The sequence below is a fragment of the Vigna unguiculata genome, chromosome 1 (genome assembly GCF_004118075.2).
Source record: "Vigna unguiculata cultivar IT97K-499-35 chromosome 1, ASM411807v1, whole genome shotgun sequence".
NCBI classification, from domain to species: Eukaryota; Viridiplantae; Streptophyta; class Magnoliopsida; order Fabales; family Fabaceae; genus Vigna; species Vigna unguiculata.
In genome coordinates, this window is record NC_040279.1 from 37,349,306 (window position 1) to 37,376,782 (window position 27,477).

Below are 27,477 nucleotides of genomic sequence, written 5' to 3' on the forward strand. Positions count from 1 at the left end.
ATATAAAACTTATTCAACGACGAATCAAAGGAATAGTAAGTATTAATCACTTGATAGAAGGAAAACCCAAGCTGACATTTGTATTAGATAAAAAAAATTCAATTAGATAGCTGCTAAATATGTACAATGGGTGAGCCTAATTAATCGAACTCGTATCGGACACTCTTCACGTGCAAAAATATATACATGTGCTACACAACAAAACAGAAATGTTAGACCACCAGCATACAAGGCAAAACTTGGCCGTATACTGTCCGGAATGATATTAACGGAGAATACGGCCGTAGAAGTATGCTTACTTCTTCAAAGAATGAACTATCTTGTTAAATAGTTTAACATCGCTGCATCGATTCTCGTGCTTTGTCCTGAAGTTCCCTTAGGGAACTAACGGAAAGGGTTTCCTGGCAACTCAAATTGGTGGCAACTTCGGTCAATTTTCGTATGATAGCTGCTATCTCATCAACCCAGATTTTATTGGGGGAGTTTGTTTCAGAAGACCCCTTTCTGCATTTACCATAACTTGCCTCAAATTCTCTAGACTTGGCAGCAGCTTTCTGAAGCACAGAAGTTGGAAGTCCTGAAATAAAATTAATTTGCTTCATGATAATATGAATTTGTTAATAATTATACATACGACAGAAAATAAAGCATAGCACATTCGTAGCAAATAGTATAATCAACACACTGATTTAACAGTTTTCCAGTACGATCCAAAAGTCATCTACAGACACAACTCATTTTGATAATATATCGAGATAGTCAACCTGATGTTTAAGCTTAAAAGTCGATGAACCAAAAACTAGCGAACTGCAGATGTTGGAGAGAACATGCTCACTACCAATGTCAGGTTAGTCTCCTCTAAATTTAGTGCACTTTATAGGGCAAGTGCAAGGATATAACTGTCGATTGGAAAATTATTGGTTGAAATTGGAAAATACAATTCACGTGTTATAACAACGAGGTTATATTTGGCACTTTACCCTCTGAAAGTATACCCCTCTCTATAGAGGAGCACAATCCATGTTTATTAAACTTCAAAACAACAAAAACGTACCAGCTATCCGAGCAACGTTAACACCATAGCTCTTGGGGCAAGCACCAGGCGTTAGCCTGTAAAGAAAGGTGACTTCGTCTAAACCTGCAATTCCATCACCAACTTGGCATGCCATGTGACTGAGACAGACCTTTTACAAGCACAAAAGCATATTCAGAGATACGATTTTTCATAACTAAAACAGACCAAAAGCAGGTGGAACAGTCTCTACACCACAATGTAAACTTTCTATAGGATACCACATCTAAATATTGTCATGACTTACAATCATTTATGGCCAATTAAGTAAATTAAGAAAATTTAGATAAAAAAAATTCAATTTAACTAACATTGATGATTATTCTGGATAGAAAAAACTAGGAATACCTTGGGATCGTTGATGTAATCTACAGCTAATCGATGGTAATGGGTAGAAAACAATCCGCGACACTGCACCTTCCGCACAAAATGTTCTAATACTGATTCCCTGTCAAATATTTGAAATACAAAAGGCAAAATCTGAGATGGACTCACTAGAAACTATAAACTCAATGAAGAATAATGAAACCATGTGGGACAAAAATATGTCCAACTAATCCCACAATAAACACTTACGCAATGGCTTGTCCATCAGAAGTTGCAGTCCCTCGCCCAAGCTCATCCAGAGCCACCAATGAGTTACGAGTTGCTGATGACTGCACTCACCATCAAAAGTACTTAATTAGAAAGAAACAATGTTTTAACAAGATCAGATTGATCTATATGCATCTGTAATGTGCATAACAAAATAAAAGGGGCATAAAGAGCTTCCTGAATTAAACACAACTAACTAATCTATTGCAGGTGAAACATTAAATTGAGTGAGCTCCAAAGAAGACGAGACAAATGCTTGCTTCCTCAATGCTGTGTCATTGCTTCTTACATTTTAGAGAAAAAAATAACTATCATAAACCACATAGTTTGTTCATATTCAAAGGAAGAAAAGTCCTAGCAATCCACTCTTCCGAAAACACACTATTTACTACAATTTAAATTAATAATTTAGACTCATGAAAAATGCGAACCCCACACCAAAAATTGGTTTTCAATAAATTTTAACCAACAGAAAGAACATGTCGCTAGTACTTATCAAATAAGAAACAATGCTTGAAATATAACCTTCAGTCTTATAAGCAGCCTATTTTTATAAGCATGCTTCACCAAATTAAAAGTAATACAAATTGAATACTCGAAGAGACATCTCACCAGCATCGTTGCAGTTTCTGAAAGCTCAGTTAAGAATGTACTTTGGCCAGCCATTATATTATCTTTGGCCCCCATTCGAACAAAAATCCGATCAACAGGTGACAAATCAAAGCTTTCTGCTGGGACATCAGCTCCTACCTGCATACGAAATTAAAAGTGTACTCCACAGATTAAAAATGGGCTTATTTAAGATGAGTCAAAGGGCAAGACCAACAGTTCTACACCCCCCACCCACATACACACTTACAAAAAAAGCCAATGAATATATAATCTGAAAATGACTTAAAGTTTCACCTGTGCCAAAATCACTGTCAAGCAAACCTGACGAAGAAGAGTTGACTTCCCACCCATGTTAGGACCTGTTAGAAGGATAAAGCTGGCATGATCTGAACCACCAATGGTTATGTCATTGGGAACAAACGCACCCTTGCCTAAGGTATCACTCCTGAGGACAGGGTGTCCCAAACTTTTAGCATGAAGGTAAGGAGCTCCTTTAGTACATAATGTACCAACAAAAGTTGGTGTGCATGTTGGTCCTTCATAGTAGTCACCAGCTATTGCTAAACTGATCAACAAATCCAGTTCTGCAACATGTGAATGTAGTTTAAGCCATACAAAAGAAAAGCTTTTACTTTTCTATTTAAATGCAGCATGGGAAATCCATCTTGTGAAAGGACCACAATATGTACCTGCAGTTGCAGAGACCAACTGCTTCCACTTCGTGTGGTTTTCACAAAAGCGCCCAATCAATCTCTGCAACGTATTTTTCAACAAGGATTCCCTTTCCAATTCAGCTTGGGAGAGTTCTTTTAAATAAATCTTAATATCTGGAGTCCAATACCTAAAGAAGCCCTGCATGTATCATACGAAAAAGATAAGAGAAAAAACCGCTTTATATTGACAGACGTATCTGCAGTGCAGATAATAATGTATCAATGACTAACCAACAATTTCATGGGAATTAATTTTTTTTATCATTGTTGATGCAAGATAATATACTATAATGTACAAAAGATAAATTGGGACAAAAATATGCAGGATTATTTACAAGTAAAGCCAACAAACAACAAAATATTATTTTACACTCAATTACAGAAATCAAATAGATATCTCTGGAATTGAGATGAAATTTTCAGAGCACAGTTTGTCTACTTACTTTTCTGGATGAACGCAATTCATAATCCCGAGGAATATTCCTAGACAAATTTTCTGGGACTTCCAACAGGTACACATCCTTTCCAACTGTGACGTAAACAATCTGAAATAAATATACAAGAACATCAAAAATTTGATTTTATGCAATGTAAAAGATTAAACTCCAATTGTTTCAGGTAGAGTTCTTACTGATGTGTCTCCAAGTAGTTCCCTTTGCCCCTTGAGATGCTTCAACAAATTGGACTCAATCTCTTTAACCGCCTTACAGGCTGAGGCATACTCTGTGTCGACTCCTTCATGAGGTATTATACGCCCAGAGCTATTAGCTTCCACCCAATCAAAAGCATCCTTGAAATGATTAAGTTCCATCAGAACATCAGGAAGACCTTTACCTGCACTTAATAGAATTCAATACATCAACAAGCAGCAACAGAATAATTTAATGACATATATGAGACCAGCATACCTGGTGTTAACAAATGATGAAGTTGTCTAGATTGGACATTATTCAAAATGACACCAAGCGAAGAGCATGCTTCTAGCATCTGTTCACAGCCACAGAGAGCTGCAATGAACTCTTGTACTTGCTTCTTAGCTGCATCTTCATACAGAATAACTTTATTAGCATTCCTTCCACTAGCTTCACTGCATTCAAGAAAACCAAGTTGCATATATACTTCAGTACATTATAAGATGGTGGCAATCAGTATGGTCGATATAAATATCACCCGTGGTTGTTGCACAATAGTTTTTACCTAGAGCAAAATATGCGTGCAAGCAATCGCTCCATGTCAGGTAGCTTGGATAATGCTCTACGAAATTCTAGAGCAGATGGTAGGTTAACTCCCTAAAAAGCAAATCATATATAAAAAATAATCAGTATTATGCAACGGTATTTCATCTGATTATTATCACCGGCTAACCTAGCCACATATATAATCTAGTAGATGTCATCATGCCAACCCCACACACAACATCTAATCTCTATCTACATCACTTCAAAAGCAACATAAATAGAAAAGCACAATTTAAACAAGTTCAAAATACCCCACATATATTATTGAACACAGCAAATCAAGTGAACTGCTAGAGCTGAGGCCTACATAGAACAAGATGGGTATACTTCCCAAGGAAAGAAGAGGTTAGTAATTAATTACACCATAAAAATAAAAAAAGTATAGCAAGTGTGTTGGATTTATTTCAAATGACCACAACATCACATGACTACTGCTAGAAATATTAGTCAAAAAGTGGGGCAAACTGAAAGGCAATACCAACAAAAATATGAACATGAATAAGGTATAGTTAACATAAAACAAAAACCAACAGTTTATAGCCCTTCTTAACTGGATGATGTAGCAACAGCCCCCTTGTAAATATCACTTTTATACTGAAGGACTAACAGAATCAGAGGCAAAATACAAGGTCTACCTACCTTCAAACCTGCAACAGCTTCCTGGCGTTCCTTAATGGACTCCACATGACATAACGGTCTTGCAAGCCATGTCTTTAGCAATCTCTTTCCAAATGCAGTAACACATTGGTTTAGTTGGGCATAGAGTGTGCTACAAGAAGCATCACTATTTCAGTAACATAAACACATAACTTACCCATCTTGTCTAAAACAGAAATGTTACATATAACCACATGATAAACATACCCAGAAGAATCTCCATTCCTGCTATTCTCAAAAATCTCAAGATTCTCCATGGCAGCCACATCAAGAACCATGTAGTGTTTTGAAGCAAGTTCTTCAAAACCAGACTGCGGAAGTAACTCAAACTGTGCAAATCTAAGCAATCTCTCATCTAGAAAAGACTGCTTCAGATAATAGAGAGCACCACCTAGTGCTGAAAGTGCACTTATACTTTTGTCACCTGTTTTCACCAGCTCCTGTAAAACATCTGGCAGGCAGTCTAACCCATTATCTTCAACACTAACATCACTAGCGTTCCCATAAATTTTCTTCAACTGATCCAGTGTTTTGCCAGCATCCCAGAATTCCACACCTGGAACTAATTCATTCACTAAAGGGTTTCTGGTATGCTTCAGCAGAGCTCTCTCCGTTTCAGCACTCAGTAGTTTGGCAGGTTTAACAATTTCAACAGGCCTGATCTCAGACAAGATAGAGCACAATGCACTGCAGTCCAAGTCATCCTTAAACTGCCATTTAGAGAAGTCAACTCTTCTTTTACATAAGTGATAATAAGCAGTTAGTAGATTAATTAGGTCCATGTTAGGTAGCATAAATATAATGTGCACTTTTCACATAAATTCATGAAACTTTAAAATGAAGTAACCAAATAAATTATGAAATTATGAACAAACACATTATAAAGCTACCAGCTTAAAATCCTCAACATATCACCCCCAATCCCCACCCAAATCAATCTATTTCAATTCTAATTTAGGTAGAAGAATTATACAGTTCACAGGTAGATGGCCTTTGCCGATCCCATCCAAGATCTGGAACAATATTATGCATTATAAAATTTAGGCAGAGAATTTAAATGAATGTAGAAATTCATACCTGTCCAAGAATAACTCTACTCGTGGCAACATCAACTATACAAACACCGTAGTTATGATCTGAAATTTCATTTGGAAGTTTCTCATGATGCTCAGTTAGGGACATTAGATATGCAGCTTCGGGGTTTGCTGACAGCAACTCCCCATCCGTTAATGTACCTTTTGTTACCACTGCACATATCTCTCGCCTTACAACCTAGAAAGAAAGATCATCAAAGTTAAGAGACAAATATTCCTCTATCAAAACTGGGGTTAACGAGAAAAGTAACTCTCTAAAACATTTCATCAACACATACTATAAGGAACAATTAAAAAAAAACGAACAAAAACAGTTGCTTCTCTGGTTACGGTAAATCATACCTTATCTTTAGAGCCCTTCTCCTTACGTCGAAGCTCCAGCTGTTCAGGTGTTTCAGTCTGCTCCACAACAAGAACTCGATAACCCTGTCCAACCAAGGTAACGTAGTAAGTTTCTCCCAAGTAGCATGGTGGATCGTTATACATGTTAATTAGTTCAGTAGCAACAATGAAATAAGAAAAAAAGTTGCAAACCTTCCTAGCCAGTTTCTCCACGTTCATTGAGAAGTTCTTCTCTGGAAATCCACAATGAGGTTGGTCTCCCTGAAAGAGTCATATAAATCGGTAAGTGTGCATTATTTAGAGCAAGCAAATAGGTAAGCCACCTCAAGATTCTAAAGAAAATTCACAACTCTAGATATTCACGCACACCTTCATATATTGCAAATCAAGCTCTTTAACTCCTACATGTGCATCCATCTCAAAAAGCTCATAAAATTTACCCATCTGCACCACAAATAGGGAGAGAATATGTTTGATTTGGTTGGAAGGAATGGACTAATGTCATCAACAAACTTAGCCAACTTAACCTTGAAAAACAACACTTTGTCCATATGCCTTGACTTGAACTCCCACCATTGTTTCTGCATTCATCAAATGACCATATTAATTGCATGCGCCTTTGAAATTTGAGAGTTTCACCCAACGGCTTTAGCAGTAATTTACCTGACCCTCTGACAAACTCCTTAAGAAATCCGGAGGTAAGTAGAGAGTTCTTGAATCATAGTTTTCATCCCCTGGTCTTCTTCGCTTGGCATCCCTGCGGTCTCTGTACCAATACCATATACAAAAATAGCATCATGTAGTATAAATCAAAAAGTTAAACGACTGACAAAAATGACGCTGACAGTTGATAAGGTGCAAGCTCATAAACCAGTTGGCATAAAAAACTACTGTATTGGACAGGAAAAGACTTTGGCATGGAAAAACTTGAATTGCTACATCACTAAGGTCAGCACTCACACTTTCAGGAAGCGCAGTTTCTGAGCTTCACGAGATGCAAATCTTTCAGAGGTCTCAGTAAATGAAACATTGTCATCGCCACTAGATGTCTTTTTAACTGCAAAATTCAAAGACACGACTTACATTATAAACTACAAAATATATTAACCCCTGCATTTCAGTTGGCTAGCGACATCATCCAATGAAATAAGTACAAGCATACGAAAAATGCGCCAGTGAAGACAAAAAGGCTTGAATAAAATACTAGCCATTGGAGAAACAGAAACAACTACAAGAGTGACTTCTTGCTTTTTCTTTTGCTTTATTCTTTTTATTAGGAAATCTTTCTCATCACTATGCGTAATTTAACCAACACGTGCTTCTTAATTTTTGCCCATAAATTTGAAAATTGCCATATTTAACGCACACACTCCTAACGACCATACAAAAAAAGGTAACGAAAATGAGGTTGCAAAGGTTCAAAATCTGATCACAGAAGACTCAAACAGTTTCCGTCCTTGAAATCTCCCTTCAAATGATTAATTAAGTCACTTACTCTCCAAATTAGTAGTAGGCTCCATCACTGAGAGCTTGAAACTCCCTTTACAAACTTCCACTCCACTCTTGCTCTTTTTCGCAGGCTCTAGTTTATCCGTTGCACTTAGTTTCCGCTTTTTAGCCTCAACCTTTTTTCCTTTAGCACTCCCGGCTACGTCCTCTTCATCCTCGTCCTCCAAATCCGTATCTTCTTCCCCATCCCCAGCATCCTCCAATGATGCAGCATTCTTCCCCCAATCCTCGTCATTGGAATCATCATCATCGTTAACATTATCTTGTTGTTCTTCTTCTCCTTTGTTGCTTTCTTCTTTTAATTCTTCCTCGTCAATCTCCATCTTCCTAATGTCGGAGAATCCGCGACGCAGGCGTTTAAGTTTCTTCGTAGAGGACTCGTGGAGCCACTCGATTTTCTCCTGGGCTAGGATGAGCGATTCCTCTTCGTCATCTAAGTAACGAACCACGTGCTTGGAGGTGCTTTTATCAAAGGATTTGACGGAACCTTCGTACCAGGCTTTGTCTAAAGGCCAATAAACCTTGACCCTTCGGCCAACGACTTCTTGGCCGTAGAGAGAAGACGAAGCGGAGGGTGGAGAAACGGAAGCGCCAATTACAAGAAGGGATTTGTTCGGCTTGGGATTGAGGGGTGAGGGAGTGAGAGTCGTGGAACTAGGGCTAGGGTTAGAATCTGAATCGTGGTTAGGGTTTGGCTTTTGGTTGGTTTTGGCGAGGGTGGGAGAGGGGGACGGGGTTTTGGTGAAGAACGAAGTGATTTGACGCTGTTGATTGACGAGCGGTGATCGACCATTGCTGTTGCGACGAGAAGGACCCATTGATGTGTTGAGAGTGTTGCAGAGTGCAGTGAGGGAAGGGTTATCGTAACATAAAAGGAGGCGGTGGTGGTGGTAGCGGTGGCGGGAATTGTTTCTCGTGCGTGGCGGGAATTGACGCTATATATAGTCTCAGGCTCTCTCAGTGCTTAGTAATGGTAGTTCGGTTTTCGAGCCCAGTGCGCCCGCTTCAGGTTCTACCGTTTTGGAAAAATAAATATACAGATAATAATTTTTTAGCTATTAAATTTTGAATTTTTTTTTATAATTTTAGGTTTTATTTTTTAGGTGATTTTTAATTTTATATTTTTATATTTTTAATATTTTAAAATTATTTAAAAAATGATACCTCAAATTATAAAAAAAATTGTCATTGGTAGTCAAAATATCATTTTTTTTAATATATACTTAGTTACTAACCGTTATAAAGCATGCATAACTGTGATTTCAGAGAGTTTTGATTTTTATTGGATATAAACTTTTTTCGTTGAATATATTATAATAAAATTTAAATAATTTTCTTAAATTTTAATCTTTAGATATGATTTATAAAAAAAAAACAATCAAAAGTTAAATATGAATTTGTCCATCCCTACGAAAATTGTTTACTTTTTATCTAAAAGAATTTGGCATTGTTTGTTTTAAATAATTTTTATTGGATAAATTATTTTTATTGAATATATTATAATAAAATTTAAATAATTTAGTGATATTTTATTCTTTAGATATGTTTTATAAAGAAAAAACAATTAAAAGTTAATATTATAACGAATAAAGATGTATTATAGAAATAGGGAAAGTTACACTTACATAAAATCATACTAAACTATAAGCATACGTCCTTTAGTATTATAACAGACACTTTTATCATATTTTAATAATATAACACTATTTTGCATGTTTAAATATACTCATTGTGATGTTTTTTAAAGGATGGTAACAGCTAAAGTAACCAGGTATTATTGGATTGGTATTTAACATTTATATATAATTATTATTTGGAAATTTTATCATGAGCTATCTTAAGATGACAAAAACCGATTACGATATAATGACCCGCGCAAAGTTTTTGCCCCCACACGAAATATACAGTAATTAATTAACACTATAAATTGAGCAATACAAATTATAAAAGCATAACGTTTTAATAAAATCCCAGAACAAATATTCTCTCTTCCACCCAAAGATTTTTCTGATCGAATAAAGTTTTCGTTATGGATTTATCGTATCCCTCAACATCTTTGCTGTGTTCTGATTAAAACTTCTTTAGCGACCCAATGACACTTCCAAGTTCCAACAACAAAAACACAATGCAAGGTCAATAGCTTCCTATTATAGCTTTCAAATGTGTCAGACTAAATAAAAATAAACACATTGCATACAAAGTTTATAATGTTCTACATTTTAGGATCAGGAAGCAACTTTATGCAGCTTCAAGTAGGTACTAAATTTGCAATTACTGTACTCAAGTAAAAAATACAAATCTAAACTGTAATAATACAAAAACCTAAATCAAAATAATAAAAACCAAATGACAGAATATGATTGCCCAAGTCTACCAACTACTAGTCCAGCTTCTTGAAACTAGATTGCCACAAATCATGTTAATGGGGAAGAAAAGTGCCTCAAGCATCAATAAATCTAATGTCAAAGGTATGAGGATGTATCTGCCATACATTTAGTGCTGCATACTCTTCCAAGCACTCTTTCAACTGAGCTTCGCTGTAACCCTGTTTCATAGTCGGAAGTTCTGTTGTCAGAATATATTATCGAGAGGGAAACAAAGCAGGTAGTTCATCAAAAACCATGGTCTTGCTCCGGCTTCACACGTCTAAAACAATAATTAATTCCATAGCCATGTCTTGCATTGCCAATAAATAAATCCAGAGAGGATCAATAAACAATTAGTGCAATTACAAAAAGTATTATTTCTTTTGTTCCATAAACTTTTACTTTTGAGCCCTCTTGTTCAAGATTCAAACTTCTCTTCTCAAGTTTGACGCAAAAATCATCTAAAATACTTCATAATAGACAAAATTCAACATTTAGCAATACGTACTAACCTTCCTAGATATCCAGTTCAGCGCATGGGCATAGCTGACATCCACTCGGTTACCTCTAGCTGCTTCATCTCGTACTATGGAATAAATATCAGATATGGCATCAAGACCGGACTTTTGACGGTCATCAGAGTACAAAGAAAATTTTGACATCTGCATTAACCTCAGTGCTTCGTCCACATCACTCTGAGCAACAGTTTCAGAAAAACGGAGTCTTGCTAGTGCCTGTTCAGAAATTAAGAATGGAATACTTTTACTTAGGCCACATACAATTATAAATAATGCTTACTATTATAGATTGTGCTTTTAAAGGCAGAGCCCACCGAGTGACAACTGATCTTTCGAAGCTAAAAGTTATTAGTAAACACCTAAATCAGTTTTAATTTTAAAAAACTGAATTTGAAGTCACGTATGTACATAAGTCATTAACCCCAAAAGGAAAGTCCATATAATCTAAATGCTTAACTTTGCTGATCTCTTTGGGAAAAGATGGAGACTTACAGCTGATATGCGGAGAATACTGAGTAATGTTCTGACAGTAGTGTAGGAATGTGGAGCATTGGACCTTGCTTCTTCTTGACGGATGCTGGAGTATGCAGTAGCAATATACTCTTCCAGTTCCCTGGGGACACTTGGTGACAGTCTTCTTGCAGCTGATATGTATGCACTATATAAAACCAAAACATTTCATTCTGTATTAGTTTCCTTTTACAAGTAAAGAGAAAATTGGTACAATCACCTATATGAAACTAAATGAGAAGTTAGAATAAACATACAACCAGATGAGCAACACATGCACCATACGCAGTTCTAACCATTTAAAATTAAAATCAGATCACTGTACTTCTGCTGTACTCACCGTAGAACAGATGGTTCAAGAGGAGTGAATCCTAGAGCAGGAGACTCCTTATTTTGGTGAACATATACAACATGCCTAGCCATTTCAAGATCATTATCCATATCAGCTCGATCAAGGATTAACCACAGAAGATCAAACCTTGATAGGAGGGCATGTGGAAGATTAATATTTTCAGCTGGAGTTCTTCTGAGATCATATCTTCCCCTTCACAACAAAACATGGATAAAATTAGATTTTGAAAGCACAAGTGTGGATACCTATAAGATTAGGTCTGCATTCAATAAGGTGAAAATAAATAATACCATGCTGGATTAGCAGCAGCAAGAACAGCAGTCCTTGCATTCAGAGATGTCGTGATTCCAGCCTTGGCAATGCTAACAGTCTGTTGTTCCATAACTTCGTGAATAGCTGTACGATCCGATTCATCCATCTTGTCAAATTCATCAATGGCACATATGCCCATATCTGCTAACACCTGAAATTCATAAAGTTCTTCCAGTTATTTTCATCTGATTATTTGCATGTACAGACAACATTTCATATGCGTATTTGACCACAATTTTCTAGTTTCCTCAACCTAAAATATATAAGAACAATATATGGATGGAAGGACTGGTTGCAATTAATTACCAATGCTCCACCTTCAAGAACCATCTCATTTGTCACTGGATCTTTTTGAACAGCAGCAGTTAGACCTACTCCACTGCTTCCTCTGCCAGTGGTGTACACCCCTCTGGGTGCTACATTGATTATGTGTTTAAGAAGCTGACTCTTGGCAACACCAGGATCACCCATCAAACATATATGTAAATCTCCTCTAATCTGCAATTAAATGAAGACTGATATTTAGTGGTTTACTCATGTACATGTAAATGTGCACGTATAGCATAAACACTAGAAAGCACAATGTAGAATAAGCTTCAACCACAGAAAGTAAGACAGGAAAATGACCAATGCCAACAGAGTGAAAGGGAGAGGACAAAACAGTGATTCCATACGTGAAATTTTACCACTAATACAATTTTAATTTTTCCAATGATATTATGCCTTAATCCCAACTAATTCAACTTGATTTTCATACAAAGTTTAAGTAAGCACGTGGTTTTATTTATACCCAGTTTGTGGTTGTTTATACCCAGTTCGTTGTTTTATTCTCATAGTTCCTTACCTTCATTCCATCCTTCAAGGTCCGGTGTGGAGCACCAACAAGGAGAAGAAGCAGTGCTTTTTTAATGTCATCATGTCCAAAAATTTCAGGAGCAAGTGATCGTGATAATTTATTGTAGATGTCACCATCCTCTGCTAATCGTGCAATCTGTTCTTCCTCGTCTCCTCGAAGTTCATATCTATGACAAAACAAATTTGTTAAGCGGCTGTTGTTACGTCCCAAATTAGATAGGTGTATTCATTATGTTCAAGCAAGCCACAATAATATCTGTACTAAGTGGCAGTAAAAAAATGGTGTCAGTATTACTAATTAAGATCTGAAAACTAACTTACTCTTCATATTTTCTCTTGAAATGAGTTACAGACATGGCCTCTAAGTAAGTGTCAGCAACCAAGCCTGCGCGCATTGCTCGAAAACCAGTGTAAGGTATAGGAAGAAAAATCCCAGAGAATTCGACTACATCACCCGGAGCCACCTAACAATTTACAGCAAGCATAAGTTAATAAACAGCAGCAGTTAATTAGCCATTAAATTCCAGCTACAAGACAACATATGAAGTAACTACTAATTTAAAGCCAATAGGCAGGAAATACCAAACCTTTCTGGTTAGTTCTCCTCTTAAATGGACAGTCATTGTTCGTGGAATATGACCTTTGGGAACATGTTCAGCTAATTCTTGAATTTTGGCCTGGAATCATATCATAAATCTATTACCATCTTATTCTAAAGTAAATAATCAATTGTATGGACTACATAGAACAATATGAAAAATGAAAGTGAATGCATATGTTTTGATGACTCAACAAGAGAGCAAACCTCCTGAAATCTCAAAAACTTAGATGCTCTCAGTTGAAGGATAACATTCCCCTTTCTTCTATTTGTATCACAGCGCTTTGATGGACATTCAAATAACGGCATGAAGACTCGAGCCGTTACCTCCTGTTTAGGAAGGGGGAGAATAACAACGTCAAGAACCAACTGGCATGTAAGTACCATAATAGTCTAGCCATAACCCCAGAAAAAGTATAAATTCGTAACAAAAACCTTAAGGGGTTTTAATAGAAAATTATAATCTTTAAAATATTGTTGTTTAAGATCCAGGCAATCAAATCGTTTGGGCAGAGAGAATTTCAAAAAGTGTAATGGACTATTTTGAAATCGTACCAAGCAAATATCAAACAATAGTTCTTTTGTTTACTTTTTTACGGCATAAAATCTAGTGTCTAAAATATGCAGTTCATGCAGTCATTTCATCAATCACCTGATAAATTTCAAATCCACAATCCTCGCACGTGTATACAGCCACTTTCATCAATGGTTTGACATCCGAACAACGTGTCACAATACCAGAGATTCTTACAAGCTGACCAATGTTCGAAGCTTTCACCTCCCTAATTGTAAATGGTCGTCCTTTCGAAGATGCTTTAATATAAAGCTCACTGGAATACAATCACGATGTCATATTACGACCGTCGCATCACAAATAACAAACTTCTGCAATTACAACAATAAAATCGCTATATAAATTCAAAGAAAAGCACAAAACACGGAGGGAATCTCACTAGTAGCGCTTGATTTCAGGAGGCATCTTCTGAAGGGGGTCCGAACCGTCAACACCTTCCCCTCCTTCATCAGTTCTCTGAGTCATCAATATGTCATGATCATCATCCGTGAATGCCTCAGTAGACTCTGGCATGAGTTCGTCAACTGCATTGGAGAAAATTCCAATATACCTTCTAGTATTCTCGGTAACACGCCTAAGAAATTCTTCGTCTAAGTCCTTGTACTGAAATTCCCCAGAGAAAAAAAATTAACAGAACCGTGGGTTTTGAATAAGAAGCACAATAGAGTAACAAGTATTACGTTAATTAAGTCCTCAAGGTCGATCTGAACTGCTTTAGTTTTGTGGTTTGCAACGTCTTGCTGAAACACGAAAAGCAATAAGATAAGAGATCAGAGTTAACATAGTTGTTATCGGAGAGAAATGAAAATTAGAGAAAAATAAAGAACCCACCAGGATATTAAGGTATTTAGCTTCGCCAGTGGCGTCTGCGAAATTGGAAAGGAAGTCCTTCGCCAGAGCTGGAGAAAGAACAATTGAATTAACCGAATCGGAAAAGAAATCAGTGAGAGTGGGTAAAGAAAGGGAGAGATTACAAACCCTAGATTGAAATAAACTTAACAGGGAAGAGGGAAAGAGGAAGAAGGAAGATAAAATTTAGGGTAATAACCCTAATCCAAAGACATAGATCGGAAGAAGAAAAAAGATTTACCTATGTCTGCATTGAAATCAAGATCCTTGGTGGTCATGGTGGTGAAGATTGGTGAACGATTGCTACAGAGGAAGAAAGATAAGAAGGCGGGAAAATATACCTAGGAAATGGTCTGAGAATTGGGCGCCAAAGTATATAAACAAGAAGGCAAGTTTTGGCGGGAAAAGGAACAGCCTTCGGAATATGCTGCGATGGGCTACACAGTAACGTTTATGTTCAAGTATTCGAGTCGTATAAGTGAAGTGTGTAATGTTCCGTAAAATATTATTATAAATTATATTTTTCTTAATTCTTGTTATTAATTTTATATTACAAACTAAAAAAATTAATACTATATTACAAAGTAAAAAATTGTTGGGTTGTCATGTTTTATATTAAAATAATGACAGGATAAAGAATAAATTATGTTTAAATATAAACTACATATAATTTTCTCAAATGTATACCTTTATTTTTCGTAAATTTATAATTTTAACTAAGTAATTTTTTGTTCACGTAGTGTCTTTTCTTAATATTATTAAAAAAGTATAAGATTTTAAAATTATAATCATTATTAATATATTTTATTTAGAAGAAATTAAATAGTGACTAATTAGTTTTTAATATTTTAATTAATAATCATGTATTTTAAATTTACATGTCAAAATCATTACATACGTACTCTAAGATAACATCACGAGCACAAAATTGTATATAATGCATATTTATTTGTATGTGTGTGTAAATTACTCCTTACAACATTATTACATATTATATCTAGACCTTGAATGTATTATACATGATAATATTAGAATCTTATACAGTATGTATGGGTATATATTTAAGGATGAATATAGTTAGAGTACATTAATATTATGTTATTATTTAATGATAAAGTCACGCGTAGATATTATTTACTTTTAATAATCTTTTGCAAAATTACTGTTATATCATTCATAATTAGTTAATGATGTAATTTGTTTATCAATGACCATAGATAAAAAATAAGGATGGGTAAACAAATTAGATCTGACAAACCCAAGTAGTTTCAACAATTTTCATTTTCATGCTATAGTTTATCAAGAAAAGATAAAGTGGTCAAATAAAACTAAGATTTATTTTTTATACTTAATTATATAAAAATAATCATTTACGTTTTCAATACAAAGTTATAATACTATTTAAATATTAAATTCATTTTATAAAAGACTGGTTAAATATTAAATTTATCAAAAAAAGAGTGTAGGGAAAAGCTGGTGTCCTGTTAATAAAACGTCTATGGAGAGATTAAATCGTGATGTTGTGCCAGTTTTGCCTGTATAAGTCTATCCAATATGGGGAGCTCCAAAGGAATTGGATCAAGGCATCGCTCTACAGCGGCAACAATCACCTGTTCACAAATACAGTGAAATAAAATAACATAAATAAATAATGAAATTAAAAGAAAGTAGTTGACCCATTATTTTCTCCAACCTCATCAAGCAAGAAGTCCATTGCAGCCTCATCTTCAACTATTTCTTTCAATGGAGTCCTCAAGAACTGAATATCCAATTGAATTTGCTGGAATCCACTCCGGTTAAAAGTCTGGAGCCTAGCATATTCTTGTAAACTTTTAAGGCACAATTTAACAATGGTCATAACCACTGATTCCTGCAGTTTGCAAGCACAGATTGATAAGAAGTTGTTTGCAACTAATTATTTAAATTTTGCATCACTAACATGATGGTTGTTCAATACCTGTGTATATTCTACTTTTGTGAAAATTTCAACCTTTTGCTTAAACAGCTTCGCTAGGTGCGTTTCCAAAAGCTGTTGGCTCCTTCCCTTCTGAATATTGGAGCGACTCAACTTTTCCTTCTCCTCCCGGAAAGAGTTGCTTCTAGATGAAGCGGAGCTTCCATTACTATCAGCTCTTCGGTGCTTCGTCAAATCTTGAGGCAAAATCTGCTTCACTTCATTACCCGTAATTTTGAGCTGTAACATCAAGATAAATCAAAATATAAGTATTAAACAGTCAGAAAAATTAAAAAAAAAAAATCACTTTTCGAGTACAATCCTCAAACAATTCAAAACAACTTAAAAGACGGAAAAAAAAAAACATTGATTTGAAAGTACCCACCTCTTGTAGAAATAAATCAACGCACATATGAACTTCTCTCGGTTCCTTGTGCTGTGCAAACAAACAAAGCAAAGCAACAACTTCATTTTCAAATTATTTCAAAGATAAAATTGGTATTTTTATTTTTGAAACAAAAAGAAGAACATACGTACCTTAACCCAATTGGGTGTGGCGAACCTCTTCTTCAGGAGAAGTGCTATTCTCTGAGTTCTCATTTTTATGTACTAAAAAGAATAAAATAAAGAATCTGTAACGGCTACTGAACTTGTACATTGCTATTTTAATAGAGGAGACTCTACTAAGAGAAGGAAGAGGGATAAGGGTATAAATATTAAATGTACATACTGCAATAAAAATTATGGAGTTTAAAATATACCAGCTGCAAGAACTTTTCACCAGTTGCCCTAAATTTTTGAGAGATCACTCCAGGAACAAAGGACAGTACATGATCATAACCTCCAACACTTCCATGACAAAAGGAAGCTGCTAAATCCTGAATATATTACAGGAAATTTAACCAAATAATTATTCAATTTCAAGGAATTAAATATCAAATATGAGGCAATCAAGTGAAACCTTGCCTCGGTGATTTTTGGTATGGCAGTTTGTCCAATAAAAGCAGACAGTTGGGCCAACACTAGAGCAAGGCGAGGAAAGGCTTTGTCAACTTGAGCTCCCTCGGTTTGAGTACCTGAAGAAATGTTTCTTCCTAAAAACGAAAGGAACTGAACCTCAAGTTCCCTAAAAAAATCTTGATATCCTTGTTGAACCCAATCAATTATTAACTCTCTTAGTTTATCTACAATCTCTAAGTTGTCATCTAGAATTTTGTGGATATCCTGAAATAATCGAGAGAAAGATTAAACATAAACTAAACAACACAAAACACAACTGATGTGAGTTTTTTAACAACGATATTATGTGTTTATACATGCATAAAGATGATCTTGTTTCTACGTGTCTAGGTACACCAATGTGTTTACCAGCAAAACGTTTCTGCCTCCGTCGAAAACTGCTTTGATGCTAGCATCTAAGGCAACTTCCAATGAGTACTCCTCTGCTCCACCCCGTTTCAGCACTTTTAAGAGGTGATCTACCAAACAGAAGCTAACTCAGATAATGGCTATTACACAAACTGTTTGTTAACTATTTTTGTGGCCAAATAAAATCAGCCAATATATATTAAACTTCAAACTTTATAAGACTAGAATCCCTGGCAACATAGCATTGTCCGTTCTGTGCTTATGATCGTTAACACAAACAGTCTAAGGATTTTATGTCTCCTTTCTCCCATAGTGTGACAATGTAAACATTTCAACTTTTACGCTTAAAATCAGATGTTTCGTATGAACTAACCTGAGATGTCTTGCGTTAGATGAGAAAATGCACTTCTAATATACAGCTTGACAGCATCCTTGGTAGCCTGGAAATGTTTTGGATGAAATTCCTTTTTTGAACTGGAACTTTCATTGGGATTGTATTGTGAAGAGAAAAAGAGAATGCTGACTTGAAAAGCAAAATTTATTGATTAAAATCAAAGTGGAGCTAAAACATTGATAGATGACCTCAAGGGAATGATTAGAGAGAGAGATATCCTCTAAGACTTCAACCAATCGGAGCACGTCATTCCAGATAACTCCTGTTCCCAAGTGAAATTACACATTTGAAGACAACAAAATCAGATCCAAAAACTTTGTTTATATTAATGTTAGCTTTGGAAATATTTCTTGAGAACACAATTATAGCGTTTTAAAAGCATGATATCATAGAAGATATCTCTTTTAATTAATTTGATTTAGCAAATATCTATACAGCTGCAATAAATGGAGATCATGACGAAATTTTCCTTAAAGTCTAATGCTTTATGCAAGATATCATTGAGTATACACTCTGTTGCAATAAATCATCAAATAGAATAGAAAAAACGCATTGCATATGTTGAGTTAAACATGTTGAGATTATTGAGGTTCCTGCTGTACTGTACACACTTTGATGAAGATGTGAAGATTTTATTAATACAACCTTGTAAAAACATGTCTTGTCTTGAAGATTAAAGACTAAAGACTTAGATGTTTAGAGAATTTATCTTGTCTTGAAGATTGAAGAGTAAAGACGGGTTTAGAAAATGTATTTTCATTATAAGTAGTTGCATAGATCAGAGTATATCTTCGCTGGGTTTCACTTTGATGATTTTATCTGATAAATGAATTTATAAAGTCACTTGAAACTACTTTTGAGCTTAATTTGGTAATAAGAAAATTTTAATTGATTAAAGAGATGATTTTAATATATTAAAATGTTCTTATCTATTTGATATAAAACATTTTAATTGATTAAATATTCATTTTGATTTATTAAAATTACTTAGAATCATGATCTGTTCTGAGGAGAAGTTTTTAATATATTAAAACTACTTTTTAGTAGATTAAACTTTTTTGTGCTTTCAAAAGGTTTAGACTAGTCTGTTTTAATTTGTTAAAACATAGTTTTAATGCATTAATTTCACTAGTAAGTGAAATTAACATATAATGAACCGTTTGAATCTATTAACTCTCTTACTCTGACTTATTATGATACAACTTTTGAGCAATTTTTTCTTAAATTCTTTGCAATCTTGAGAGAGAGAGAGAGAGAGAGAGAGAGAGTAATTTAGGGGCAGAAACGAGTTTAAATTAATCATTTTGAAAAAGTAAACTGAGTTCTTCTCACCAGAAACTATGTTGCTATGCACTGGTTTCTGTAATCAAGCAATATTGTTCCTTGTTTTTTGTTTATTGTATGTGTTTTTAGTTGTTTCTGAATAAATTTTTCACTGACAGCTCAGTAACATGGTGTTATTGGTGTCAAGAATAGATTTTGTAGGGTGCAAGAGTGGTGTTCTTGAGTGTGTTCTTGTGTATTAAGTGTTATAAACTTTTTGTTCAATGGAAACCTAGCTAATGTGGCTAGGCAAACTAAATGTAGCTCTGTGAAGAGTGAATTAGTATAAAAAAGTGTGTATGCAATTTTTCTCCTCTACTCAATTTAATTTTGTTTAGTGAACTATCTTATTTCTTCCTGTTTCTGCATTTTAATTGAATCAATCAGTTTTGTGTAACTTTTGTTCACGCATACAATAGCATAACTTGATATTTCTAGTTTGGTGATTAAGCAGCATTAATCTCTGATTTCAAATATCTGGAAAATGATAATCTTAAATCCTCTGGTCAAATTTAGTTTATAAACCTTTTCATTCTAAAATTAAAAGATTTTTAAAATTATGAAGGGAGTTCAATTCATCCCTTTTAAACTTGGCTATCTTTTTTAACAAAACAACTATCATTACACAAAATCAGTCCTACAGGAATCATAATAATTTTTGTATGATGGTTATAAAAAAATTAATAGGAATCGAAAAATGAAAACAAGTTTGTTCAGTTAATGTAAGAAACTACATTAACATATCAATGAGTGACGTAGTAACATAATCACACTACTTACTAAGAACACCAAGTAGATCTTCCGAACAAATCCGTGTCATTACATACGCGTCTATAGTTAGAAAGTACCTGAATAACAATTAAAATGTTAATTTGCATATAATGAAAATTTTATGTAATGTATTAAATTCGACAGTACTTTGCATTGTAACATAAAGATCCTAACTTGGTCAGTAGGTCTTGAGCAAGTTTAACTAATTGTTTTTCTGAATCTGGAAATATTACACGAAATGCGCGAATGGCCTCCACGAACTCGTTAATGGCTGCCTGTGTTAGGAAATAGGGACAGAACCGTACGCTGAATTCATCAGTCATCTAACCATAACTACCAAAGAAGATAATAATAGCATGAAGCAACACCCCTCCTTCACCCGATAATTATTTTTTAACAGACAGATTACAATGACTAAACCTTTGTCTCACTTAATTGCAGGATGGGTGACTCTATGAATTTAGTAAAATTCATCTTATAATAAAAATTACTCTCTACTCCCTTTCAAAATATTTGTCGCTTCAAAAGTTTTAGTTTGTTTTTACTACAAAACCAATAACTTGTTAGTTACTTTTTTGAAGTTTATCATTGTCATTTGGTATCTCAATTAATTGGAATAAGAGAGCAGTAATGGAATTAATACCAGGGTAATACAGTTCAAAGCATTGACCTTTATTTTTATCTTGAAATTGAGAATATTTACTGACATTCTTAAGCAATGTGCGAAGACTAAAATTATAAAAGAATTATTTTCAAACGAAGTTACTAATTCATTATGGCCTAATTTCTTAACAAGTAATTTGACAGCATCAATCCTGGATATTATGTCCTCTACTTAATCATTTTTAGCGACTGATATCCTTTTTCTGCACATGAATCAGCTATATTCCCAAATATTGTGACGAATTATATATTCTACAAGAATTTATTACCCAACATGACTATCTCATATCCCTGTGTCGCTTCACCAAACCATCTATATCTTACCATAGACGCTTTTCTAAAACACATAATCTTAATGTCGTTTGTGTGTTGTCACACCAAGGGGACGGATGACCTAAACAATGACCATTTAATAAGAGCTACATACAAGAGCCGCACACAACGTAGCATTTGAACAAAATCTTAACCGAACAAAGATAATAATAGTATAGCAGATAAAAACATGTATAAGATTTTGAAGAAAAGTGCATTAGACAAAGGATAATACTCTGAACTGCTTACCTCGTGAGCAGAGGGATACTCATTCTTCGTTACTTCAGGGGTAAACTGCACGTCTGTAAGCGAAAGCTCCAACTTCTCTAGTAGCTTTGTCTTCAAATAGTCCACCTGTTAATAAACTGAACTTATCATTCTATGGCCTGAATTAGTAACACATAGGATAACACTAACGAGGTTATTTCTCTCCAGAGAATGGGACAGCAGTATTAGAGAAAACGAGACATGTTCGGTCCCTGCAACTCTCACAAAATGGAAGAAAAAATGGATTTTTACACAAGAATATAATTTTCCCGTTTATTGCAAGTATTGAAAAATAAACAAAACCTCAACAGATAACACGGTACAAAATGTTTTAAGGAAAAGAGAATAGTACAGACAGGAAAATTCAACTGTTTCAAGAGAACTGCAGCCTCGGCTCTCACTTGCATTGATTCAGAATCAGAAAATACTTTTCCCTGGTTAGAGAAAAAAATGTCAAATTATGAAGTAAAACTTCTCAAAACATAATAACCATCAGTTGTTTATTCTATTAAGCATACTATTAGAGACTTTGAGTTCACTGCACTCCTTAGCTCTTAGATCATGTTTAGAAGATTGGTTTAAATAGGAAGGATAAAACAAGCTAATCTAATATAATCTAATCTAACCCAATGTTATCATGAGTTTCTTATTCAAATTCTATCTAACAATGGGCATGTACCAAGCTGAAGATAAAATGTATAAAAATGTAAAAGAACTATACCTGCAAATTTTTTACTATGATAGCCATTGCTTCTTCAGATGCTCGCTTACAATCTTGGAATGATGAATCTCCATAGGCCTAGTAAAGAGGGAAAAAGGAAAAGAAAGATATCTCATCTGAGGCCTATCTTTTACATTATATGAAAATAATCTGTCCGAGTGTGTGAGGTAAAGGTGTATAAAACCGTAGAAGCAGCCAAACAGGTTGAATCATTAATAATATCAGCCAAACAGGACCTTAAAAATTGGCATTGCACCGATGTAGAACCTGACTGCATCTGCATAGGCCTCAGCCTTGATGCACTTGCCTAATCTATCAGGTAGGTCATATATGAACTGCTCATCCACAACGAAGAAAATTGTGTAAAACATAACCTTCGCGAATAAGGAAAAAGTATATGAATTCCATCAAAAACTTTGCGAGGCAGAGTCATAACTTTGATACCTGAATTTTACGAAGAAGATTGCACGTCCGATGCATTTTCTCTATATGCTCCCTATTTTCGCACAGAGAAGTGTTAACGCTGACACTCCTTGATTGTACAGACATTATCTGCACCGGGAAAAAAACGTGGAATACTCATGAATTCTTGTACATCTTTTTTTTTCTTGACAGCAAGAAAGTTCGAGGAGTGAAAAGTGAAAACAATAAATCTCAAAACGGATTAAGGATATGTTTGAATATAATTTAGAAACTCAAAAACTCTTTTAGTTTCATATTCGATCAATCAATCTATTAATAAATTTGTAAATGCTTACCTTCTCAAGAAGCTGTTCCATATTTTCCTCCATCCCTAAAATATTACTCTGCATCCTGTTTGACAAGAAAACTACTCTGGTCTTCTTTTCTCCAAAGTAAATCGTACGTTAAAAAAAAATCACACGCACACATATATATAGCAAGACGAACGTTATAAGATAGAACAAATTTTCACAATACAGTGTAACAAAGACTCTACCTCTTTATAGTATCTGTTGCGCAGATAAACTTATTATAATTCTCGTAGACGAGCATTTGCAAGTCAGTATCTAGATTCTTTATTTCAGCTACCATTTCAACGTGCTTCTGGAGTAGACCTTCCAAATTGCACTTTCGCGCCTTCAAAGCGATTGTTTAAATGTCAACAGATCACAGTCGCATTCATCAGCGTAAACGAGAGTATAATGCCATTCAATCTCGAAAAATAGAAAAGAATAACTACATGTACCATGATTTTCATGTACTGATCAGGTTGGAAGGAAGAGGAATTGATGTCATCTGGTGGAATGTGTTTGGAAAAAGGATTGTTGGAGGACCCTGAAGGGATTGGAGAGTAGAAACTGGCAAGCAGATCTCTCGTTCTTCTTGCTTTCTCGTCCAATAGTGTCTCGTCGATATCCATGGCTTCTTTTTTGTGCCTTGTTGGTAGAATCGGAGTGAGACGGTGAACGCTTCTCCTTCAATCTTCGAATTAATAAGGGAACGACGAATGAAACGTTGTCGTCTTTATCGGAATAGCTGTTCCTTGCATAATTTGCATCCAATGCATGCTGTAGAGACTTTTTCAGTTATGGTTCTGTAACATTATTCACTGCGCCCTCTCCAAACGTCGAGAATTTCAGATTCCCATATGCTGTAGTAATGGATCTTTTTTCCTTGTTTTTTTTTTATATATATATAAACATGATAAAAATATGATTTAAAATTAGAGGATTAAAAATATTGGGCAAGTAAATATTTTGCCTATAATTCCTGGCATGACTTCTAGTCCGATCAATTTGTCTGTCCGTCATACATTTATTTATACGTAATTAAAAGCTCTTAAAAAAAATCTCTAATGTAAAATAATGGTGAATATTTTTTAGGTGTTTTAAAAAAAAAATACAAGCAAGTTTAAGTTTGTTTACGAATAAGAATCAATTAAAAATACGTGATAGTCTATTCAAAACATCCTTTTCATTTTATTTAAATTTTAAATTCTGTACAACTTATTATTTTGAAAAGGTTAAGCAAATATGACAAAAACTAACTGAGGAATGTCTTTTAAATGAGACTTTAAAAAAATTGTAATAAAACAACTATTATTTATTAGGTGAAGTAAAAAGCAGTAAGCAAACGTTTTTTACCATAAACCTAAAAGAATCACACATCTATACAGGGAAAATTATTAATCACTAAATAAATTAAAATATCCCTTACGTTGTGGTCGGATGGAACATTTTAACAATGCTTAGAAATTGAAATGTTTTGTATTTGAATTGCTTGTAATTAAATTTCATTCATTTTTTAAATAATTTGTTTGGATAAGGAAATTAAAATACCTTACATTTCAATTTCTTGTTTGAAAAAAAAAAATTGAATTTATTGTGAGATAAAATTTAATTTTAACAATATTTATTTTACGCTTAATTATGCTTTCAGTACATGATAAATTTGAAAACATGCTTGACAACCCAGATGGGTCGGGCAGACCCAACTACGCAACCGAATTGGTTAGACCTGATGACCCACCCGAGCTGGACCGACTGGGAAGCCCAAACAGGCTGGGTGGCCCGATGATCTAAAGGCCTGACGGCCCATACTACACGATTGTGCCGTCAAGTTCGTCAATATGGCCCGGTCCAACCTGTCTAGGTCATTGGCCTAATGCTCTAGACGGGTCCAACGACCCGAACGAGCCCGACGATCAAGACGGGCCCAACGATTTGGACAGACCGAAGACCTGGACGGGCCCGATGACCTGGATGAGCCCGACAATCCGGACGGGGCCGAATACCTGGATGGGTCCGAATACCCGGATGAGTCCAAATACTCGGACGGGTTTGACGACCCGAACGAGCCCGAAGACCCGAACGAGTCCAACGACTAGGATAGACCCGAGAAATCGGATGGGCCCGACGAATTGCACACGTCTAACGACCCGGACAGGCCCGACAACTCGTACGGGCCATTTCAAACCGTCAGGCCGGTCCGGATAGTCAGGCACGTACGAGTCGTCGGGCCCGTCTGGATCGTCGGGATCGTTCGTGTCATCGGGCCCGTCTAGGTCATCGTTCATGTCCGATTATCGGGCTCGTCTGGGTCGTCAGGCCTATCTGAGTCGTCGGGCCTGTCTAGGTCGTCGCGCCCTTCCAGGTTGTCGCGCCCGTCTGGGTCGTCAGGCCTGTCCGGGTCGTCGGGCTCGTCCGGGTTGTCGGGCCTGTCCGCATCGTCCCGCACTTCCAGATCATCGGGCATGTCTGAGTCGTCGGGCTCGTTTGGGTCGTCGGGCCCGTCCAGGTCGTCGGGCTCGTCCGGGTTGTCTGGCTCGTCTAGGTCGTTAGGCATGTCTGGGTCATCGGGCCTGTCTGGATCGTCAGGCCCGTTTGGGTCGTCATACTTGTTTGGGTCATCGGACCCGTTTGGGTCAACGGGCACGTCCGGGTCGTCGGGCTTGTCCGGGTCGTCGGGCCCGTTCGGGTCGTCAGGCACGTTCGGATCGTCGGGCCCGTTTGGGTCATCAGGCACGTTCGGGTTGTCGGGCCCGTCCGGGTCGTCGGGCATGTCTGCATCGTCGTGCCCATCTAGATCGTCTAGAATGTAAGGTTGAGTGAGAAGAATTTCAAATTTCACCTATTTTGAGGGTATTTGAATTTCTACTAATTTAGCTAATTGAAATCTTTCAAAAAAATGCTTATATTTGAAATGCTTTTTAATTTCTCTATCCAAACAAAGCATTTCATTACATAGAAATCTAAATTCTTCAAAAAAATGAATTGCTTCATTAAAATAGTCTAACCAAACACACTCTTAAGATTGATGTTGAAATATACGAACAAAGATTAAAGAAGAAAACGTTCATCTGAACCAATTTACAAATTCATGTGTATGGATATAAATTTATTTAGATATAAAAAACATAACAATATATATAGACCTAGAATTAATATATAGGTGGGGTTTGCGAATGTACGTGTTTAAAAAACTTAAAATAGAGAATGGTGTTATATTAATAATTCTTTTAAAAATATAAAAAATAAGTTAAAGCATAAAAGAAGGACAAAAATAATTCGAGTGTTCTTTAAAACCTCTTTTCTATTTTCACATGTCAACAAATGGTATACATGTGACAACATCATATAAATAAATATTTATTATGAGAATTATATTTATTTATTAATAAAGTTTAAGGTAAAAATAATTTAAAATTTGAAATAATAACAAAATTAAATTTTATATAAAAAATTTAAAATTTAAAAACATATTATAATTTATTGTAATAGCATGATTTGATTGTATGCGAAGATTAAAATATTTATACAAAAAAATTATTATATTTTAAATCCATTTATTGCAAACTTTTCCGCAAACCTTAGTCCCATAATTTATGTAAGAGTAATACTTCACTTCAAATGACTTATCTAATACGAAATTATTATGGAAAGTCAAAATGGTAATGCTTTTTACATATAAATGCTTTTACATATATTATATATGTATCCCTACAAACAATAATCATCCAATGCAACTGTACTTTTGATTAGCTGTTTCATACCATTATTGAAACATATACTATATAGTAAACAAAATAATTAATGAATTAGTTAACAAAATAATTAATGAATTAGTTATTAAAATAATTAATGAATTAGTTATTGATTTTCAATTCAAGTTGTTGATATCATCCACGACATAAATCAATGTGACACAAATTATTAAAGGCTGAAAAAAAATTCAACCTCTTCCTCCAAATTCACAACAAAGAATTACAAGATAACATTTTTGTTGAGTTAAATATATTTTTAACCATTTATTTTAAACGCAAAATTAGAATAAATATTTGTCTGAAATTTTGATATATCTTGATCTTAAATTTAAAATATAATTCTTTTAGTCAAATAATAGTAATTATTTTTTACATGTAAAATGCATCTCTCATTTAAATTATTTATATCATTCAACATATTATTGTTCAAATACA

At 35.0% G+C, this 27,477-nt stretch overlaps 3 protein-coding genes across 3 annotated transcripts; all 3 read right to left on the reverse strand.

The window, feature by feature from the left end:
- Positions 1 to 54: 54 nt before the first annotated feature.
- Positions 55 to 8,835, reverse strand: LOC114191536 (DNA mismatch repair protein MSH6). The gene is made up of 21 exons (XM_028080761.1): positions 7,818 to 8,835; positions 7,283 to 7,379; positions 6,986 to 7,088; positions 6,850 to 6,903; positions 6,692 to 6,766; positions 6,515 to 6,583; positions 6,323 to 6,406; positions 5,964 to 6,158; positions 5,094 to 5,596; positions 4,869 to 4,998; positions 4,189 to 4,280; positions 3,900 to 4,078; positions 3,623 to 3,825; positions 3,435 to 3,536; positions 2,968 to 3,130; positions 2,573 to 2,862; positions 2,279 to 2,416; positions 1,649 to 1,728; positions 1,421 to 1,520; positions 1,055 to 1,184; positions 55 to 577 (listed from the first exon to the last, which is right to left on the reverse strand). The coding sequence occupies exons 1-21, from the start codon at positions 8,647 to 8,649 to the stop codon at positions 333 to 335; spliced, it is 3,864 nt and encodes a 1,287-aa protein (XP_027936562.1). The 5' UTR covers positions 8,650 to 8,835; the 3' UTR covers positions 55 to 332.
- A 1,161-nt stretch (positions 8,836 to 9,996) lies between these two features.
- Positions 9,997 to 15,192, reverse strand: LOC114194973 (DNA replication licensing factor MCM7). The gene is made up of 15 exons (XM_028085389.1): positions 15,007 to 15,192; positions 14,748 to 14,815; positions 14,597 to 14,656; positions 14,296 to 14,519; positions 13,995 to 14,172; positions 13,550 to 13,672; positions 13,332 to 13,421; positions 13,066 to 13,208; positions 12,734 to 12,911; positions 12,196 to 12,387; positions 11,868 to 12,040; positions 11,566 to 11,769; positions 11,208 to 11,373; positions 10,710 to 10,931; positions 9,997 to 10,376 (listed from the first exon to the last, which is right to left on the reverse strand). Exons 1-15 carry the CDS (start codon positions 15,041 to 15,043, stop codon positions 10,272 to 10,274), a joined length of 2,163 nt encoding a protein of 720 aa, XP_027941190.1. The 5' UTR covers positions 15,044 to 15,192; the 3' UTR covers positions 9,997 to 10,271.
- A 952-nt stretch (positions 15,193 to 16,144) lies between these two features.
- On the reverse strand, positions 16,145 to 24,139 carry LOC114162647 (vacuolar protein sorting-associated protein 51 homolog). The gene is made up of 20 exons (XM_028046608.1): positions 23,746 to 24,139; positions 23,497 to 23,636; positions 23,297 to 23,351; positions 22,983 to 23,090; positions 22,775 to 22,873; positions 22,539 to 22,616; positions 22,174 to 22,251; positions 21,800 to 21,904; positions 20,750 to 20,850; positions 20,585 to 20,652; positions 18,670 to 18,743; positions 18,461 to 18,527; positions 18,088 to 18,197; positions 17,686 to 17,943; positions 17,481 to 17,597; positions 17,257 to 17,328; positions 17,105 to 17,155; positions 16,723 to 16,959; positions 16,459 to 16,635; positions 16,145 to 16,375 (listed from the first exon to the last, which is right to left on the reverse strand). The coding sequence occupies exons 1-20, from the start codon at positions 23,917 to 23,919 to the stop codon at positions 16,262 to 16,264; spliced, it is 2,283 nt and encodes a 760-aa protein (XP_027902409.1). The 5' UTR covers positions 23,920 to 24,139; the 3' UTR covers positions 16,145 to 16,261.
- Positions 24,140 to 27,477: the final 3,338 nt, after the last annotated feature.

Coding starts and splice junctions, on each gene's coding strand:
- LOC114191536 (XM_028080761.1), bottom strand. CDS start 8,649: ATGGGTCCTTCTCGTCGCAACAGCAATGGTCGATCACCGCTCGTCAAT. Junction 7,089..7,282: donor AAACTGCGCTTCCTGAAAGT/GTGAGTGCTGAC, acceptor GTATTGGTACAG/AGACCGCAGGGATGCCAAGC. Junction 2,863..2,967: donor GTTGGTCTCTGCAACTGCAG/GTACATATTGTG, acceptor CACATGTTGCAG/AACTGGATTTGTTGATCAGT.
- LOC114194973 (XM_028085389.1), bottom strand. CDS start 15,043: ATGACCACCAAGGATCTTGATTTCAATGCAGACATAG. Junction 13,422..13,549: donor AGTTTTTGAGATTTCAGGAG/GTTTGCTCTCTT, acceptor ATATGATTCCAG/GCCAAAATTCAAGAATTAGC. Junction 10,377..10,709: donor TGAACTGGATATCTAGGAAG/GTTAGTACGTAT, acceptor ACTATGAAACAG/GGTTACAGCGAAGCTCAGTT.
- LOC114162647 (XM_028046608.1), bottom strand. CDS start 23,919: ATGGATATCGACGAGACACTATTGGACGAGAAAGCAAGAAGAACGAGA. Junction 17,944..18,087: donor GAGGCAGAAACGTTTTGCTG/GTAAACACATTG, acceptor CGATTATTTCAG/GATATCCACAAAATTCTAGA. Junction 17,329..17,480: donor GTGAAAAGTTCTTGCAGCTG/GTATATTTTAAA, acceptor TATTCTTTTTAG/TACATAAAAATGAGAACTCA.